The sequence below is a fragment of the Pimephales promelas genome, chromosome 8, assembly GCF_988280905.1.
Source record: "Pimephales promelas chromosome 8, fPimPro1.hap1.1, whole genome shotgun sequence".
NCBI lineage: Eukaryota > Metazoa > Chordata > Actinopteri > Cypriniformes > Leuciscidae > Pimephales > Pimephales promelas.
Genome location: NC_142776.1, coordinates 14,224,089 through 14,244,537, shown reverse-complemented (window position 1 = coordinate 14,244,537; position 20,449 = coordinate 14,224,089). Strand labels below are relative to the sequence as shown.

The 20,449-nt window shown below is 41.2% G+C and overlaps 2 protein-coding genes across 8 annotated transcripts in view; one reads left to right on the top strand and one right to left on the bottom strand.

Moving 5' to 3' along the window:
• The window catches only part of polg2 (polymerase (DNA directed), gamma 2, accessory subunit), a 62,117-nt gene extending 56,274 nt beyond the window's left edge, over positions 1 to 5,843 (bottom strand). For 4 of the 5 annotated variants that reach the window (XR_016169461.1, XM_089134015.1, XM_089134018.1 and 1 more), the window contains exons 1-3: positions 5,102 to 5,843; positions 4,879 to 4,996; positions 4,637 to 4,742 (exon numbers count right to left, since the gene is read on the bottom strand). Coding sequence is in view for 4 of the 5 variants with exons in the window: in XM_089134015.1 (XP_088990141.1) it covers positions 4,637 to 4,742; positions 4,879 to 4,996; positions 5,102 to 5,540 (663 nt within the window). In the remaining variant the exon portion in view is untranslated. The remainder of the gene's footprint in view (positions 1 to 4,636; positions 4,743 to 4,878; positions 4,997 to 5,101) is intronic. The other variant, XM_089134016.1, reaches the window with a different exon arrangement.
• A 12,408-nt stretch (positions 5,844 to 18,251) lies between these two features.
• Positions 18,252 to 20,449, top strand: part of LOC120473859 (uncharacterized) — a 3,199-nt gene continuing 1,001 nt past the window's right edge. Inside the window, exons 1-4 of one of the 3 annotated variants that reach the window (XM_089134008.1) lie at positions 18,252 to 18,312; positions 18,470 to 19,102; positions 19,235 to 19,467; positions 19,563 to 19,741. In XM_089134008.1, coding sequence (XP_088990134.1) covers positions 19,647 to 19,741 — 95 coding nt within the window. In that variant the 5' untranslated portion in view covers positions 18,252 to 18,312; positions 18,470 to 19,102; positions 19,235 to 19,467; positions 19,563 to 19,646. The other 2 variants (XM_089134009.1, XM_089134007.1) reach the window with 2 other exon arrangements.

The window sequence follows — 20,449 nt, the reverse complement described above, 5'->3', positions numbered from 1 at the left end:
CCCAGATCTAAAGTGCAACCACGTTGAATGTTTAGTTCTGTCCTCATTGTCACTCATTAAGCAAGGGCTGTCGTGTTGCGCGTGCTGTGGATTTGCGTGAGATGGCTCTCTCTCTCTTCTCTCTCTCTCTCTTCTGAATTGCGACTTGCAAATTTGCATCACAGACAAATGGTTTAATTAAAATATAGTTTATATATAGAAATTGCTGGAGATATAAACATGTTCAAGATAACGTCTTTATAGGAATAATAAATAGTAGCCCAACTTACGTGTATTTACTTAATTTCTCCAGTACCGACAAGCAGAACCGATAACGTCCGAGCTTATTGATACAGCGGTCTTTCAAAATTCAGTACCGGGGCCCGTTTAATACCGGGTTTCGGTACCCATCCCTAATGCTCACTCTAGATTCCGGGAGATTTTAACTAATTTGTGTGCATCAGGGAGCCGCTATCAATATGTGGGAGACTCCCAGAACTTCCGCGAGACTTGGAACGTCTGCAAACTGTGGCTTTTTTGAAGCGCAAACGTTGTCAACATTACTCACTGAAAATCCAAAAAACTTCCACATCTGCGATTTCAATGAAAGAGGAGAGGATTCAAGTTCTGTTGACCCATGCTATCTTTTGAATGGCTGTAGCTAAGTTAGAGGAGGTTGACCATGGACTTGCAGCACTTCAACACGCGTGTTTTTTCCGCTTGGCAAGCCGAACAGACGTGACATCGAGCGTGGCAGCATCGATGATGTATAAAGTACATATCAAATACATCCATAAAACTGAAGTCGACACGGCATGAGTTCATCAGTCAAATCTTAATTAACCAAAAGCAGCTTCTATACCTGAGCGGAGAGCGAAACATTTAAGTCATGCACAGACCACAAAGATTTATGCAGCTCCGATGGAAGACACATAACCGACACAACTTATATGGGCGGCAGTGGCTTAGTGGTTCATATACACTCACCGGCCACTTATAGGTACACCTGTCCAACTGCTCGTTAACACTTAATTTCTAAGCAGCCAATCACATGGCGGCAACTCAGTGCATTTAGGCATGTAGACATGGTCAAGACAATCTCCTGCAGTTCAAACTGAGCAAGAAAGGTGATTTGAGTGACTTTGAACGTGGCATGATTGTTGGTGCCAGAAGGGCTGGTCTGAGTATTTCAGAAACTGCTAATCTACTGGGATTTTCACGCACAACCATCTCTAGGGTTTACAGAGAATGGTCAGAAAAAGAAAAAACATCCAGTGAGCGGCAGTTCTGTGGGCGGAAATGCCTTGTTGATGCCAGAGGTCAGAGGAGAATGGCCAGACTGGTTCGAGCTGATAGAAGGGCAACAGTGACTCAAATAACCACCCGTTACAACCAAGGTGGGCAGAAGAGCATCTCTGAACGCACAGTACGTAGAACTTTGAGGCAGATGGGCTACAGCAGCAGAAGACCACACCGGGTGCCACTCCTTTCAGCTAAGAACAGGAAACTGAGGCTACAATTTGCACAAGCTCATCGAAATTGGACAATAGAAGATTGGAAAAACGTTGCTTGGTCTGATGAGTCTCGATTTCTGCTGCGACATTCGGATGGTAGGGTCAGAATTTGGCGTCTACAACATGAAAGCATGGATCCATCCTGCCTTGTATCAACGGTTCAGGCTGGTGGTGGTGGTGTCATGGTGTGGGGAATATTTTCTTGGCACTCTTTGGGCCCCTTGGTACCAATTGAGCATCGTTGCAACGCCACAGCCTACCTGAGTATTGTTGCTGACCATGTCCATCCCTTTATGACCACAATGTACCCAACTTCTGATGGCTACTTTCAGCAGGATAATGCGCCATGTCATAAAGCTGGAATCATCTCAGACTGGTTTCTTGAACATGACAATGAGTTCGCTGTACTCAAATGGCCTCCACAGTCACCAGATCTCAATCCAATAGAGCATCTTTGGGATGTGGTGGAACGGGAGATTCGCATCATGGATGTGCAGCCGACAAATCTGCGGCAACTGTGTGATGCCATCATGTCAATATGGGCCAAACTCCCTGAGGAATGCTTCCAGCACCTTGTTGAATCTATGCCACGAAGAATTGAGGCAGTTCTGAAGGCAAAAGGGGGTCCAACCCGTTACTAGCATGGGGTACCTAATAAAGTGGCCGGTGAGTGTAGATTGTCTACAAACCGAAAGGTTGGTGGTTCAATCCCTAGTTTCACCTGACCAAGTGTCGAGGTGTCCATGAGCAAGACACCTAACCCCAGCTGCTCCCGACGAGCTGGATGGCGCCTTGTATGGCTGACACCGCCGTCGGTGTATGAATGAGTGTGTGAATGGGTGAATGTGAGGCAATATGTAAAGCGCTTTGGTGGCCAGTAGGTCTATGAAAGCACTATATAAATGCAGTCCATTTACCATTTATATCTCTGTCTCTGAAAGTTACCGAAAATGAAAACTAACTGCAAATATGAAATTTTGACGTGACAGACAATGTATGACGTGAAAGACAACTCGTTGTCTAGTCCAATTTTGCAGAGAATGAGAAAAGATACATAGTGTGCCTTTAAGGCCCAGTTTCACAGACAGGGCTTAAATTAGGACATTTAAGTAGCTTTTATACACGTTCCTTAGAAAAAACATTACTGGTGTGCATGACAAAACAATGGCAATTTAAGTTATTTCAGTGCAAGTTGCTTTCAGTTAAAGGAAAACTCCGGCGCAAAATTAACCTTTGGTCTAATTACACATTGCTACCTAGTCAACCGTTATCTGAGATTTGTTTTCATGATTGCCGAATGTAAATAGTTTTATCTCTAAAAACAGTTTAGCCTATAACACTAATATAATGCTACTGTAGTATATAGGGCATAGAGTAATGACAAATAAAAATCGCTTGTTATTACCACTAACAGGGCTCAAAATAGCCCCACACCAACACGACAGCATAACAAGGTTCCCTACATTCAAACCGAAGCATTGAGAACTTTGTCAGTGTCCAAACAGTTTAATAAGAAGATATTTTATACACACTGTCAACTTCGCAAATACAGGAAGAAGCCATCTTTGAAAAATAGTCTCTACCAGTCGATCTACGAGCGCCAATCCAAGTGCGCTGAACTGTGCAGAATCTCATATGGTCCGTTGTTTCCAGAAGAAACACAAACACAAACCGTTTACTTCTCTTCAATATGAACACATAGCCTACTGTTCGCGCTCACCTTATCACCTTATTCACATCTCACCAGCGCACTTGGATCGGCGTTCGTAGATCGACTGGTCGAGACTATTTTTCCAAGATGGCTTCTTCCTGTATTCGCGAAGTTGACTGTGTGTATAAAATATCTGCTTATTAAACTGTATGGACACTGAGTTCTCAATGCTTCGGTTTGAATGTAGGGACCCTTGTTATGCTGTCGTGTTAGTGTGGGGCTATTTTGAGCCTTTTTGGTGGTAATAACAAGCGATTTTTATTTGTCATTACTCTATGCCCTATATACTAGCAATATACTAGCGTTATAGGCTAAACTGTTTTTAGAGATAAAACTATTTACATTCGGCAATCATGAAAACAAATCTCAGATAATGGTTGACTAGGTAACAATGTGTAATTAGACTAAAGGTTCATTTTGCGCCGGAGTTGTCCTTTAAGACAGCTCAAACATCCATTTTAGTCTGGGACTTAAAACTTGTCTGTAAAATCAGGCATATACATTTTTACATTTTAATCTGGACTAAAAAAATGGCCTAGATATTGATTGAAAATGTTCTGATTCTTTATTACTGTTCGGTAACACTTTACAATACTTAGTTAACAATTAAATAAGAATAATTATCTTTATCAACAAATAATAATAAACGCTCGTCTTGCTCTGTTCTGTGATTCGTGTTCGTGACTCTCCAGTTGAATGAACCAAATGACTTGAAAAAAAGATTTTATTTTTTTATTTATTTTTGTTGTTTTTTTGCGCACAAAAGTGTTCTCGTCGTTTGATAAACTTAAGATTGAGCCCCTGTAGTCACTTGGACTATTTTAACGATGTCTTTAATGACTTTTCGGGGACAGCAAGAGCCAGTCCCTCAAGAAGCCTATGGACTGTATGCAGGAGCGATCTTAATATCTTAAATATCTTAATTTGTGTTCCGAAGATTAACGAAGGTCTTACGGGGTTGGAACAACATGAGGGTGAGTAAATACTGACAGAATTTTCATTTTTGGGTGAACTAACCCTTTAAGTCTTGGCTTTTAAATGGAAAATAATAGATCTGCTTATTTTATTATATAATGTGTTGCTTTGTTGTATATTTTATTACTAACTTTTCAAATCAGTAACTTTACCAATTTAAATGTACTGTCAGACACAAGAGTAAAGAAAAAAAATATTCCATGGTAAGAAAAAAAATACTATGGAAGTCAGGTCTGAAACATTCTTTAAAACATATCCTTTTGTGTTCAGAAGAAAGAACTATTCCTTTAATGTAATTTTAAGTAAAGAGGGACAGTACTTGTGTGTCAGGCATTTTTAAGAAAATATGGAAAATATTTGGGTCACAGCTTAACGACCATAGCCAAACCAGTTGAGAACCACCACTGCTCTAAGTGTCAGTACCCAATTCTCCCATATTTGTGCTTCCATGCTTTACCTTCCTCCACCACTGCAGTCTTTGATGAGCCCAGTAGTCCATCCACTGTGAAGAAGTCCGGGGAGAACAGAACCAGACCAAAGATGATTCGGTTACCTCAAAAGAACTAACAGAAGTTAATTAAAAGGTTGCATATGTAAAGGAAAAGAAATTAAAATAATTACTATTTTACATGATTTACATTAAGTCTAAAATAACGCAGCTGATAAAAATGATAGATAAGATAATAAGGCCTGACTCACCAACTGGATGAATGTCTGAGCTGATTATCGAAATGATGGCACAGACCAACCTCTGCCAATCCAAAAGGTAATGTCCTATTCACAAGCTCCAAAGCCTGAGTATACTGCTGTAAAGCACCTTGAGGAGAAAATGATAACATCCCAGATGACTAAAACCATCGCATGGACTGTGCGACCTATGCAATGCGCAATGTATGCATAGTGAAGACCGGTCTGCACTCACCCTGTAGCAGACTCGTCCGAACAGACGCATTGTCTTTCAAAAGTTTTTGAATCTTTTGAGATGCTTCTTCTGTAGTAAAACTGTCTTGGTTTAGGATTTCTTTAAGAGTCCTTATGTCAACAATCCTGAAAGGTTCCTCACACGTTATACTTAACGCTGAGGTATTTATCCCAAAAACATATGCTCTTGAACGTATTGCTGAAGTCCACAGCTCAATAATGTTTTTCTTTAGTTCTGTTCCTAAGGGCCCATATGTACATGACCTAGTGTGAAACGCTTCAGAAGAAATGTAATAACGCTCAGCGCAAAGTTGCATCAAGAGGCTGGTTTCATCAGAACTGACATCACGAGTACTAATGCACTTGGATATATTCCGATGATACCAGGGGAGCTTTTCGCTTAAAAGCTGGAGACGCCTTCTGATGCAGTGAAGTAACATTTCCCTAAAGGTTTAAAACGTTAGTAGTTGGCAGAAATTAATTTAAAAAGGGGAACACTAAATATTATCCAGATTAAGCTAGCTTGAAAATGTCTGTGCAGCGGTCCAAAATAAAAAAAAAAGGCTAACAAAACTTCAACGCTATGACAGGTTTGAAAGAACTCATATAATATACCTTTTACTTCGTGTTCCCTATGTCTGTGGGTGTTACATGAGATCGTCAGTCCTGTTCTTCAAACAATGAAGTCTGTAATAATTTTCATGCTTGCTGCATGTTAAACTTTCTTCTTGTATTGTTTATTGTCGCTTTGCAAACATGCTTTAGGTGCATTGCCGCCACCTACTGAACTGGCGTGTGGAGCATTCGTTAGTGCTTAGAGGGAAAAAAATAAATAAATAATGATTAATAATGAAAATTACCTAATCATAATGATAGTAAATATAAAGAGAATAAAACTATACTCGTGTATAATTTTCTGTTTATTTTAGATACCTTTGCTTAGTAGATGCTCTAATTTGTGAGTGACAGACAGGTTGCTGGAGAAATGGTGGCCCGCTCTGGGCTATCGTGTCTCTGGACCGGAGCAGACTGTGTGCATATAGCAGTGATTCGCCTGACACTAACACACACACACAAAACATACTTCATTCGCCCCATAGAAAAAATATTTACATTGCATGAATCATTCCCTATATTGTGTTCCCCATATTCCCACTGAGCACTACACACAGTGTCATGTCCCATTCACCATATAGAAAACAGTAAATGTTTGAGCAAGTGACCAATTTCAGCTTTTATTTATAGTGTGAGGGGCAGGACACTTCATATTCTAGGGAGCATTTGATTGGACAGAAAATCTGACGAGAAGCTGACGTGCAGAGTGATGTCATCATTGGATGAAGGTGTGTCCCAATTCTGGGGCTGCATCCTTTGAAGACTGTTACAGGACTTGTTAAAGTGGAAGCCATTTGTGACACAGTGGAGCGACGAAGGCTGTCCCAATTCAAAGGCTCCTTCAAATGCGGCCTTCTTTTCCTGTGAAATGAAAGATAAAACAGATGAATACTTCGCGGCCTTGCCTACCCCAGGATTCCTTGTGCGCAGTTGACGACAGATATTTTTTTAGAGAAAATGCCACTATACAACTTTTAAATGTAAGTATTGAGTTTCAATTCACTAGAATAACCTACTAAAAATCCAATAAAGGTTCAAATGTTCACTTATATGTAGCCAACATGTGATTTTATATAGTTCTTCTTTATAATGTACATAAATGGACTAAGGTGAACATTTTTACATAGGTTTTCAACATGGTTTTGTTTTTAGGCAGCTGAATATGTACAAGTACACTAACAGTATCAGGCCCAATACAGATACTGGTATTGGTGCATCCCTACAAATTTCAATTACTATTTCTCAAAACCCCTTGCAGCAACCCATTTTTGTACACCAGGGGTTTAAAAACAATTCCTTGAGCTTTCCCAGCACTGTCTTTTGGATGCGACAAACCCAAGTGTAAACTATACAGCATGGACTACTATAATCTTCAACCCAGTATTTAATTAATGGCACTTTATTGACCAAGTACACAGGGTTGCTGTTACAATGGACGGTGTATGTTATCACCCTCTCTGTGCTAAAGTCGTAGATTAAATGCAATGTTACAACATACCCCTTTCAAACCTCCCACCCAAAAAAGAAAAAGAAAAGTCAGACACCACTGGAATTTTCTTTGCCCTCTTTATTTGAAGATCCATACATGACCCTCAAATCAGATTTCAAACATTGTGTTAAAACATACAATAAATCAAAGAGTGCACTACCTAGTAAAAATAAATTACGGAGGAATGTAACAAAAACTGTAGAACATGTATGCATTGTATTGCTTTGACCAATAATATCAGCTGGATGAGCTAAAACATCCAGCTCTGCTGTGACGGCTACGGCCACACAGGGTAACATCACCTCCATTCTAAACATTTAATTACCGTTCTATTTTATTTTTTTTGTTTGTTGTATTGATTCTTATTTACAGTCATCCAAACTGATATCTAAATAACAAACACAGTACAGTTTTTTGATTTGGTTTATTTTGTTTTACCTTTACATTGATTTACAGGGAGTGCACTAATTACATATTTCTATGGGTGCTTCTCATTTCTTATTTGTGCATCCTCGTTTCCTTTCCTTGCTTCCTTTCCTTGCGTCTCAGCTCCACCCCCTGTAGGACGCGAGGGGAGGAAGCGAGGAAAGGAAAGGAGGACAGAGGAATCGAATAAAAGCTTTTTTATATACATTGGAGTACTTGATGACTCGAGCGTCACTCCACAGTGTCATCAGCAGCGCTAAAAGGATCTGCCCTTATGTTGTTAAAGTTTGGTTATTTAATAAATTAATAATAAATAATAATAAAGATAGGCTATACTGTTGAAATATCAGAGATGTGTGGTTTATATAAACTGCAAAGGTAAAGTATAAATTAAAATGATTGTGACCGATGTGAAGGGGGAGGAGAATTGACACGTGCGTCACGTTTAGTCAATATAACAGTTCCGCGTAGGATGCACCTGTGTATCCTCGCTTATGACTCCTCAGGAAGCCTCCTATCTCCTCGATCCTCGACTCCTCACGGTGCAATTAGAGAATTGAGATGTCCTTCAAGATGGCTGAGCTCGATCGGTTTCCGGGTCATAGGAGGGAGGACGGAGGAGCGAGGAGACGAGGAGGGATATTGAGAAGCACCCTTTGTGTTGAGTTACCTGGACCTGTTGGAGGCGGTCCCTTCCTGGTTGGGCGAAAGGAGTGGCTGAGGGCTGAGGACATAGACATAATATATGCATAGACGCCCTATTGGCCGCTGGAGCGTACGTCAACGGCGCCGCCATATTGGGGAGAGCAACTTTCCCATACCTCTCATACCGGGAATGGGCTATATGCACGCATAAATTCCGCATTTGACGCAAGGATGCTCGTCCATTTCCGGTTGTGGAGATTAAAGCGGAGGAAAACCGAGGAAAACGGGATTATGGCAGAGTCTTCAAAATTTACTGTCCTCCAGTCTTTGAAATGAAACGTACATACATTTAGATGTAATTTTATATATAGTTATATTTATTTAATATAATTTTAAAAAGAAGCATAAACACAACGAGGGGTGTTTGTTTTATCTGTTTTTGTGACTAACGTTTCTTTAGTATAACCGTGGAGTATAAAATTCAATATAAATTCTCGGTATGGGCTCTATGCACGGCGTTATTTCCGGTGAAGGATTAAGGATGCTCGATAACTTCCGCCGATCATAGAGTCCAATGCAATACCGAGAATTTATATTGAATTTTATACTCCATGGTTATACTAATGAAACGTTAGTCACAAAAACAGATAAAACAGACACCCCTTGTTGTGTTTATGCTTCTTTTTAAAATTATATTAAATAAACATAAATATATAAAATTACATCTAAACGTATGTATGTTTCGTTTCAAAGACGGGAGGACAGTAAATATTGAAGACTCTGCCATAATCCCGTTTTCTACGGTTTTCCTCTGCTTTAATCTACACAACCGGAAATGGACGAGCATCCTTACGTCAAATGCGGAACTTATGCGTGCATATAGCCCATTGCATTGGACTCTACGATCGGCGGAAGTTATCGAGCATCCCTAATGCTTCACCGGAAATACCACCGTGCATAGAGCCCATTGAGAAAAATGCCTGATTTGTGTGCTGCTTGGGGCTGTAAAAATCGCCACACAATTGAAAACAGCTTTCGAGGAAGCACCTTTCACAAGCAAGACTGAACGTTTGTTTTTGGTTGTATTTGGTCATGATTTAATTTGTAAGTAACGTTTACAGATTAAATACTGTTATTGTGTCACGCAATGTAGTTTTAATAGTTTTTCAGTCGACAATGTAGTTGTTTAAAGCCCAAATATGTGGTTTGTTTATAAAGATAGAGCCTATTTAAAAATTTGATCTGAAGTTTTCGGAGTTGCTGCGCCCCCGCCCAGCGCTAGTCTCCCCCGCCTGGAACAGCCCTACCACAGCCAGTGCTTCTAACGGTTGCCGCTGGCTCGGATGTCTCTAGTCTAGAGGTTAAACATGAGATATAATTCGTATAATTTGTGTTTATCTTTGGTCTCATTAATCTATAAATGGTTCCCTGGTAAATAGTTTTGGCTGAGGGCAAAGTAAAGTTTCATAACTTTATATTTAGGTTATTTTAACATTGTATGTTTGACTGAAGCTACTTCTGTTATAATGGCTAGCCTATTACTGATCAATAAAACTGAAATTTAACACAAAGAGCTAAATATTAAATATGTTTTGTGTGTGTTTATTCTATAGTTGAAATGTCTTATTCTATTGCTATTATTAATAAACTATTATCAATATTTTTACATGTATTCATTACCATTTTATTTGCTGTATACTATTTGTATATTTTATTGACTAAACTATTTACTATTACTTTTCACTTTATGTTATAATTACTATTTGCATTGCACTGCATGCCCAGTTGTACCACAACATATGTATTATCATAAAGGATCCATCAGTTATCAATGTTATTGCTAAAATCTGGTCAATTACATAAAATGCTTTTTCCACATTGAGCAAACTTAAATATCTCCGTATGGGGATCTTCACCATTCTTATCCAAGAATGTTTTTATCCAGAAAAACGCAGCTCACCCGTTTACTCACATTTAATTACAATGCAGTCTTGACCTCCGCAAAATGGCGGACCCGTTGACGTATCGCAGCAACGTTCCAAAGCGGCCAATAGGGCGTCTATGTATATATTATGTCTATGGCTGAGGAGACCTATATCCGGGAGCCAGCTCATTAGGCCATACCATGTCTCACCATGTGTCAGGGGGGATTTTGTCCTTAGTTAGCTCTTGAGTTCTCAAGTGTTAGTTTTTTTTTACCCCTTCTATGTAATTTACTGATGATGACGATATTGAACACTTTCTCATTGCATTTGAGCGTATTGCCTTAGCCTGCAGATGGCAGAAGCCAGACTGGGTTTTTCATTTAATGCCATTGCTAACTGGTAAAGCGAGGAGTGCTTATGTTCATATGGACATTGATGACTCTCTTGATTATGATAGGGTTAAAGGTGCAATCCTCTCCAAGTATGACATTAACCCTGAGACCTATAGGCAAAGATTCCGTTCCCTAGAGGTGAGCCCTGACGAAAACCCAAAGGAACTGTATGCAAGAATCAAGGAGCTGTATGGAAAGTGGATCCAGCCAAAAGGTAAAACAACACAAGAAATTTGTGAAATGATCATGCTGGAGCAATACTTGAGAATGGTGTCCCCTGAGCTGCAGGTTTGGATCAGAGAGCACGACCCAGGTTCTGCCATGGAGGCTGCTAAACTAGCGGATGTGTTTGTGGCGGCACGGAAAAAAGGACAACCATGGAGCTACAACTCATGGAAGAGCCCAAGAGACCCGTAAACCCCCTCAGCAGTAAAATGGTAAATGGTAAATGGACTGCATTTATATAACGCCTTCATAGACCTAATGGCCACCAAAGCGCTTTACATTTGCCTCACATTCACCCATTCACACACTCATTCACACACCGACGGCGGTGTCAGCCATGCAAGGCGCCATCCAGCTCGTTGGGAGCAGCTGGGGTTAGGTGTCTTGCTCATGGACACTTCGACACTTGGTCAGGTGGAACCGAGGATTGAACCACCAACCTTTCGGTTCGTAGACAACCCACATGAACCACTGAGCCACTGCCACTGAGGATGCTGTTTCTAAGAAGGACCAGGCTGTAAAGATGGCTGATGTTGAAGTTAATGGAACTGCTCTCAAAGCTTTAATTGATACCGGGAGTGATCAGACACTTGTGCATAGGAAGTTCGTACCAACCAATATTATGAGCACCAGAGATACTATCCCTATATGTTGTGTGCATGGTGATGAGAAGAGTTACTCAACTGCTGACATGTATATCAAAGTGGATAATCAAACATATCTCTTGAACATTGTGGTAGCTGATAAATTGCCTTATCCTGTTGTGCTAGGACTAGACCTCCCAGTACTTTTTGATTTGTTCGAATCAGACAAAACCATGAAATGCTATGCTGCTGTCACCAGGGGGCAGGCTAAGAAGTCTAATGAGCACCTCCAGATCCTCAGTACCTTGCCATTCTACAGTGACAAGGCAACACCCAGTAAGTCACGTAAAACTCGCAGGCACAGAAGACAGGAGAAATTCCTTCACACAGTTGTGAAGTCACAAACTAACATCCAGCCAGAGTTGCCTTTAGAATTTCAAATGCCAGCCAGTATCATAAACATGCAGAAATCTGATCCATCTTTAGCATCTCTTTTTCAGAAAATCGAGGAGGAGCCAGGAGATGAGCTGGACGTGAGTAAAGAGGGGTACCTTTTGCAAAATGGCATTCTCTACCGTCAACAGGAATCCGTATTGCAGCTAGTGGTCCCCCAAGCAGCCAGAGAGGCTATTCTGGTGTTGGGGCATTCTTCCTGGGCTGGCCACCTAGGTAAGCACAAAACCACAGCCCGCATTAAACAACATTTTCACTGGCCGGGACTGCGTAGAGATGTTGCTGAATTCTGCAAAAGTTGTCCTCAGTGTAAAATGACTTCTGCTTGCCTTCCCTCCAGAGCCCCACTCTTACCTCTCCCCATCATTGCCACTCCATTTGAACGCCTTGGGATGGATATTGTTGGTCCTGTTGAGAAGAGTAAAGCTGGGAACCGTTACATACTGGTTATAACAGACTATGCAACCAAGTACCCAGAGGTGTTCCCATTGAAGTCCATAAAAGCTAAATCTGTTGCTTTTTGTCTGATACAGGTTTTTTCAAGACTGGGTTTCCCTCGTGAAATACTGACTGATCAAGGAACCAACTTTATGTCAACTCTGTTGAAGCAGGTCTATCAATTACTTGGCATCAGGAGCCTGAGAACCACACCTTACCACCCCCAAATGGATGGGTTGACGGAACGTTTCAACAAGACACTGAAGCAGATGTTGCGAAAGTTTGTGAACAGCAGTGGTACAGACTGGGATCTCTGGCTGCCATATCTGTTATTTGCATACAGGGAAGTACCCCAAGCCTCCACTGGGTTTTCTCCCTTTGAACTTCTTTATGGGCATGATGTCAGAGGCCCCTCTTTCTCTGCTGAGAGAGAGTTGGGAGGGAGACCAGGGGAGAGGAGATTCTATTAATGTGGTATCCTATGTTGTGCAGATGAGAGACCGATTGGAGAAAATGAGCGAGCTTGCCCAGTCACACATGGCAGAGGCCCAGAAACAGCAGAAGTTCTGGTACGATCGGACAGCCCGCCAGAGATCCTTCAGCCCGGGATAGAAGGTGCTAGTGCTTCTCCCTAGTGAGGACAACAAGCTTTTGGCAAAGTGGCAAGGACCATTTGAGGTCCAGAAGAAACTTGGGCCTACCACTTATCGGATATTGACCACAGGTCAGTCACGTTCCAATAAAGTACTGCATGTGAACCTCCTAAAGGAATGGGTGCAACGACCTGAAAAGAAAATAGAGGTGATGCTCGTCAGAAGCATTCTGGAAGAGGAGGAAGTGGATGAGCAATACTTACCTTCTGAAGGTGTTCCAGTGGACTTTGATCTCAGTCATCTCTCTGAAGACAGACAGCAGCAGGTGAGAGCCATCTGTAATCTTGAAGTGTTCCAGGAGAACCCTGGGAGGACTGATCTTGTTGAACATGATCTTGTCCTTAAAGAAGGTGCTTCTGTGAGACGACTCAGTTACAGGATCCCTGAGTGCCTGTTGACCGCACTGAAGGAGGAGGTGGGTCTCATGCTGTCCCAGGGTATCATAGAGGCATCAAAGAGTGAATGGTGCAACCCGGTAGTCCTTGTACCGAAAAAGGATGTTAGCATAAGATTCTGTATTGATTTCAGGTACTTGAACTCAGTTTCTCAGTTTGACTCCTATCCAACACCAAGGATTGACGATCTGCTTGAACGGCTGGGAAGGGCAAAATTCCTGACCACGTTAGATCTTAGCAAAGGGTACTGGCAAGTACCACTGACGGAGCGATCCAGAGAACTGACTGCTTTCCGGACTCCATGGGGCCTATTCCACTTCACGGTGCTTCTAGTTGGCCTTCATGGAGCGCCAGCAAGTTTCCAGAGGCTGATGGACCAGGTACTTCGTGATTCTTCTGCATTTGCGGCAGCCTATCTTGATTATATAGTTCTGTATAGTGACAGCTGGGAGCAACATCTGGAACATCTGGGCACCGTCTTGGGCTGTCTTCACGCTGCTGGGCTGACCGTAAATCCCGCTATGTGTGCCTTTGCTGTATCTGAGACTGAGTACCTGGGACATATCATTGGGAATGGGATGATACGGCCACAGCTTAGTAAGATCCAAGCCATTGAGTCATGTCCTTTACCCCAAACAAGGAAGCAACTCCGATCCTTTTTGGGCATGGCAGGCTTCTATCGTTGCTTCATTCCGCAGTTTTCCACCAGGGCGGCTCTGCTCTCAGACTTGACTGGGTCCTGGAGTTCCAATCAGATCCAGTGGACAGAGGAGGCCGTGGCAGCTTTCCAGGATATCCGGCAATCGATGAGTAAGCAACCAGTTTTGTATGGTCCAAACTTCAATGACCATTTCTTTGTGCAGACTGATGCGTCCGATAGGGGTCTGGGTGCTGTGCTTCTTCAGGGCCCCCCTGAGAATCGCCATCCTGTTGCTTACATCAGCAGAAAACTGTTCCCCAGGGAGGTCCATTATTTGACCGTGGAAAAAGAGGGACTAGCTATCAAGTGGGCCCTGGACTCCTTCCACTACTACCTTTTGGGTAGAGAGTTCACACTGGAGACCGACCATAAAGCACTGCAGTGGATGGAGAGGATGAAGGACACCAATGGAAGAATTACCCGGTGGTACCTGGCCCTGCAATCATTCCGTTTCAGTATCCAACACATCCCAGGCAGAGAGAACCAGACAGCCGACTACCTGTCTCGCTGTACTAGCGAGAGTCCTGAAGGGGGGGAGTGTGTGATGGCTACGGCCACACAGGGTAACATCACCTCAATTCTAAACATTTAATTACCGTTCTATTTTATTTTTTTTGTTTGTTGTACTGATTCTTATTTACAGTCATCCAAACTGATATCTAAATAACAAACACAGTACAGTTTTTTGATTTGGTTTATTTTTACCTTTACATTGATTTACAGGGAGTGCACTAATTACTTATTTCTTTGTGTTGAGTTACCTGGACCTGTTGGAGGCGGTCCCTTCCTGGTTGGGCGAAAGGAGTGGCTGAGGGCTGAGGAGACCTATATCCGGGAGCCAGCTCATTAGGCCATACCATGTCTCACCATGTGTCAGGGGGGATTTTGTCCTTAGTTAGCTCTTGAGTTCTCAAGTGTTATTTTTTTTTTACCCCTTCTATGTTATTTGGTTTTGTCAAGCCGTTATATAAGCTCCCTTCTGTGTTTTTGTGGGAGGTCAGGTTTTGTTCAGTTAACCTTGTGTTATGAGTCTATGTAGTTTATATTCAGTTATCTTTTTTGTTGACCTCTTTTAAGGCCTAGTTATTAAATTTGGTCCTTATGTAAATTTTCAATACTTTGGGTAATAAATCCCCTTTTTGAAACACAATTTCCTGTGTCCTCTTGCCTCACTGTCTTGGTCCTTGACATCTGCCATAAGCGAAATAAACAGTACAAATGAAAGTAAACAATCATTCACTTCATTCTCTGAAAGTGTCTAATAGCAGCAGTTGCTATTCTCTACTGGGGGAAGGAAGGGGGCATGGGTAATGGAACCATGGGCTGTGGTGGCTGCTGGGGCAGTTAAGGATGATTAAATGGGTACTGTGGGTGGTTTATCCCATTCTGGGCCTGAACCAGATTACCCGTGAATGACTGGTTCTGGAAAGTTTGATTCCCAAAGGCAGCAACTGAGTTCACTGTGTTGTAGCTGGTCTGTCCATTGCCACCATAGCAATAGCTACTGCTGCTATTGTTACTTTTATCATAGCTGCTGCCTCCATAGCCACCATTCTGCACCTTTGGTCGACTTCCATAACCCCTGTCACAATCCCTATCTCTGTAACTACTGAAATCTCCCCTACCCCCACTAGAATACCTATCTCAGACGATCGTCCTTATAGCCACTGCGACCACCACGAGATCGATCTTTAAAGGAGCTAAACGCAAGTCTCTGAGTTTTTGCAGAACTACGCCCCCTCTGGCGACAAGCGAAACTGCAACCAGAGCTGTGCGCGTTCATGGAGGAACACACACACACACACATACGCACGTTTGCACGAGCTGTTCATAACCTAAGGAGCACACTGTGCGGCACACATCTTTTGTTACAGTCATAATGAGGTAATCCAGTAATAAATCTGCAAGTCATTTAAAATATATGAAAGGAAAGGCATTCGAGTAAATTACACACTTATGTGTGTGAGAGGGGGAAACGGGGATAGTAGAAAACTTCGGTTTTTGTTTCCATCAATCTCCATGTGCTTACTGTATCCACTTATGATTGAATTATTATGGAAACACGTTTAGTTATCACTTTGTACAGGACCCGTTTGAGCCCTAGAGCCGACCGGAGATCTCTCCGTTTGTTGAAAGCTTCCCGATGTCGACTCTCGTCTTATTCCGACGCCTGGCACTGGACAGACTGAAGTTTTATTTTCTGTCTCACGTGGAGTTTGCGTTGGGGTTTGTAATGAACTACAAGCCGGTCTCTTTCCGTGCCATATACAGATTAAATGAAGTGCACGTCACCGAAAGCAACAGATATGAGCTGGATTTTATTTATCATCGGCTAATTTCGAAATCAGCAAAGACGGCAATAAGAGAGATCGGCAACAGGCCTGGTAAGATCAGTTCATTTCTTTACTTTTAATGAAGATGGTAGTGTTAAGCGTCTGCGACTTACTTTCACTTTGATTTGCGATAGATTTCGGCGCTGACTTGATGAAGGGGCTCAGCTGCTCATCTGAGGTGATGCGCGTCGTCATATATGACTAAAATAACATGACATAACCTATAGCTTGGTTTCAACAACCAGATGCATTTACACTTGTCCAGTTTCGATTCAAATCCGTCTCGAATGCGTTTCGGAGGGCATTTACACCCTTGTCTTTTCACGATCGAATAGCTATCCGATCACAGAAAACGCATGAAGTGACCAGGTGTAAACAGCCCCTTTGAATCCATCGTCTACTTTTGTGGTAAGCTGACCAGAGTTGTGTCGCTCGAGTGGTCTTCTCTGATACGGAGAACGGCGGCGAATAGCTACACGAACCTGCCAGACATAGCCAGGCGAGCGTGAACGCGCATGACGTCACGCCCAGTCTCCGATTCGAGCCCGAATCCCTCTTATATATTTCACTGTACAGGATTATAGAGGCGATCGCAGTGATCAAAGAAGGGCTCATTCAGCCCATCAGGCGATTGTTTAAGCATGTATGGGTTAGAAAACGGCTATTTTTAACATGAAAAGTTGCGCAATGCACCTTTAAATTGAGGGGAAAAAGGTTAACTATTATGTCATTAATCTCAGGTTTCTAAAATGATCTGTGTTAATTAGCAGCCTCACCTCCTCTGTCCTCTGCCATCTGGATCAGTTTTGAGTTGATGGCCTGGTTTGCCTCTCGGAGGACAGAGATTAGGCCTGTTTCATGTTGTTGGGAGTAAAGAAGGTATAGGCTGTGCCTGTTTTTTGTGGTCTGTTCTTCCAATGCGATGAAAATAGTCTTCAGATGAGTTAGGGTAGTCAGCCATAATTTATGACAAATTTGACATCTTCCACATCTGTAAAATGTTGCAGTTTGGCAAAAAGGAATGCAGAAAGATTTTGAACACCACAACAGCCATATCAAAAAAAAAAAATTTAGCAATGAGAACATTAAACAACTGAATGGAATCTGGGCTGAAAAAAAAAGTTAATGGATCACCCAGTTCAGTTCAGAGCTCTTTCTCAACGAGATGATGATCAGAATCAGGTGTGTTAAATGAATGAGATGTACAATCTCACAAACTGTGCAGAGCTGTGGGTCCCCAGGACCAGGATTGGAAACGACTGGGAGGCACACACAGGTTGACAAGGACCAGTATGTGTGGACTCTTACAGAGCCATGGTTGTTTTGACTAATCATCTTATCTGTTTGTTTTCAGGTTTTGGTACCCATCAATGAAATCTTTTACAAATCAATCAGCTCCTTTAAGAGCCAGTTTCTTTTTCCTCCTCTCTCTTTCCTGTTTTGATTTATTTGTGCTTTTACTTTATACTTATATTATCTAAACACATCTACAAATGGCATCGGACTCATTAAAACAATTCAATGAATGGCTGGAAGCAGCAAAAACCATGGCTGATGAGTTGGAAACCCAAAAAGTATTTCATACATTATTTCTCTATCATTTCTCTATCTTTTATCAATTTAAAAGAAATTTGCAAATGCTTCTCCCATATTTATCATTTAGTTTTTACTTTTAGACTAAAAAGAAAAGGAAAAAAAGGGGCACTGAAGTCTCCACTGTTTCCTGGAGGAAGAGAGACCAGCATGGGAACATCCTTCCACAACGTGTCAGGAAGAATCGATCTGGTCAGTAAAATATACATGCATTGCATACTGTTGTTCACAAGTGTCTAAGCTTTTGGTCAGCAGTAATGTTTTCTATATCATTACATCTCAGATGAGCTCTCAGAGGTTGAGGAGGTGCAAATAAATGACATTCCGCAACAGGGTCCAAGTCTTGGTAAGCATATTGAATTGAAAACCTAAATAATTTCAGCTTTTAAATTTAAAATGTCACAATTTGCTTTATTAAAATTCGTTATTGCAACTGGCTTTTTCCTAATTCTATTCTATTAATATATATTATGATTATTATTATTTTCTTTTTATTCATTTAGATCAACATCTTCAGAAGCTAAAAGACCTGTTAACTTCTGTCATTGTCTCTGCATCAGTGGAAGTAGAAGAGACACCTACCTTGTCTGCATGGACCAAAAGACAGGTCATCTCTGAAAGAAAATTCAGGGCTGCAATGCCAGAGATCTTAAATGGCATGTTGGTTGCAGAGACAGTAACCCAGCATTACTGTCAACAATGCAAAACTGTTGATGCTGTTGTCCGGTGCCTAGACTGTGTTCCCTCAGGAAATCAGTTTTTCTGTTCAACATGTGACACCGAGATCCACAGAAAAAATTTTTTCATGATAGGGAAGCTATGTTTGATGGTTTTTTAAAACCTATTCCACCAACATCCTTAGTGGTGGTTGATGAAAGTGGTCAGTATCAACTCAACAAGGTATGTTCAGATAATGTAGTAGGTGCCCTCTGCAGTTTCCTTTAACTGAATATATTTATTTAGTAATATTTTTTAATTTGTTGAGTAAATGTGTAAACATTAATGATATTACTTTATGAAATGTACTGCAGTGTGTATGCTTCCAATTCCTCTACCAATGCAAATCTGTTCCTGTGGTCCAAACCAAGACTTCACAGTTCTCCCAGGAAAGCAGACTGTATTGGTGACTATCAACGGTATGTTTTGTCACTTCCTTCTACCTTTTTATATCCAACCAGATGAAGTCAACCATAAAAGTGGCTTACTATATACTTTTGTCCTGTGCTGTACAAATACTGGTCAAATAGTAAACACATGTTTGTTTTAAGGTTCATACAACCTGTGTCTGCCGTGTATAAGCTGCCCACTTTGTCCTTCTAAATGGACTCCTGGGGTTAGTGACTTGCTTGAATGCAGATACTGGCCAGCAACCACCAGCTGCCAAATGCTGTTCAAATTTGATCTGTTCACATCATTTGAGCAGATGAAATTAGCCAGCCCAGCTTTATCCCAACAAGCATTTATAAGGATGCTTGAACATCGATCTCTTTGCACTGGTCGGGTAAGGGCTGTTTTTTTTTTTTTTTTTTTCAAAGTGTTTGAATACCAGACTTCAAAATCTTTTATTAACCAAAATAATACCATCCTTCTTTCCAGACGGGTAGTATTTGTGATGATACATTCCACAGAGCCTTTCGGGAGTTTGCCTTCTGAAACTTTAAGAAAGAAGATCTGTGCCTGATGGAGCCCTTTAAATGCCCAGCATGCACACCAGACATGCTGGCTATATCTGTAGACGGTAATAGAAAACATTACCGGTTCAAAAAGTCAAAAGGGTAAGTGGAATCTTTTTAATTTGTTTAACATTTTATTTATATAGGGTGGTGCAGTGGTCTTTTTGTCTAGCCTTGCAATAGAGTGGCAGATATGTTCATGCTGCATGTCACCTCTCACCCAGTGCTAGATGGGATAGGCACTACACCCCCCATGTCATTACCCTCTAAAGGAAAAGCAAGTATAGCTATCGGTTGGATGAACTGATAGTTATGTATAAAGAAACTATGCTTTACCTTATTGTTGTAAAAACTAACAATAATCTTGTGGCATCTAAACATATTTCTTCAACACAAAAATGGTGGCTGTAGTCATTATATAATTATACTTTTATTTTAAAGTATGTGTGATTGCTTCACATTTAAACATAAATGCTTTTGCAATTTTATAAAGTGTTTGAATTTCATATAGTACTGTTTTAAACAAGCTTGTAATATTACAGGTCTATGACCGCAATCTGGTAAATTGTTCAGGAACTTTTTCTCCATGAACAACATGACATGAACAACAATAAAGGTGTTCTTTATTTATTTTTTACTTCAAACAGTATGTTTTTTGTACTTCTTACTCAAGTTAATGCCAAATTAAGGCATTAATTTCCACAGGACAAATACATGCTGATACTCTAAACACAGTGTTCCATATCAAATGTAGTTCATACAGACTAAAATGTGTGGCACCTTTATTGTTAATTGTCATATATTAATTTA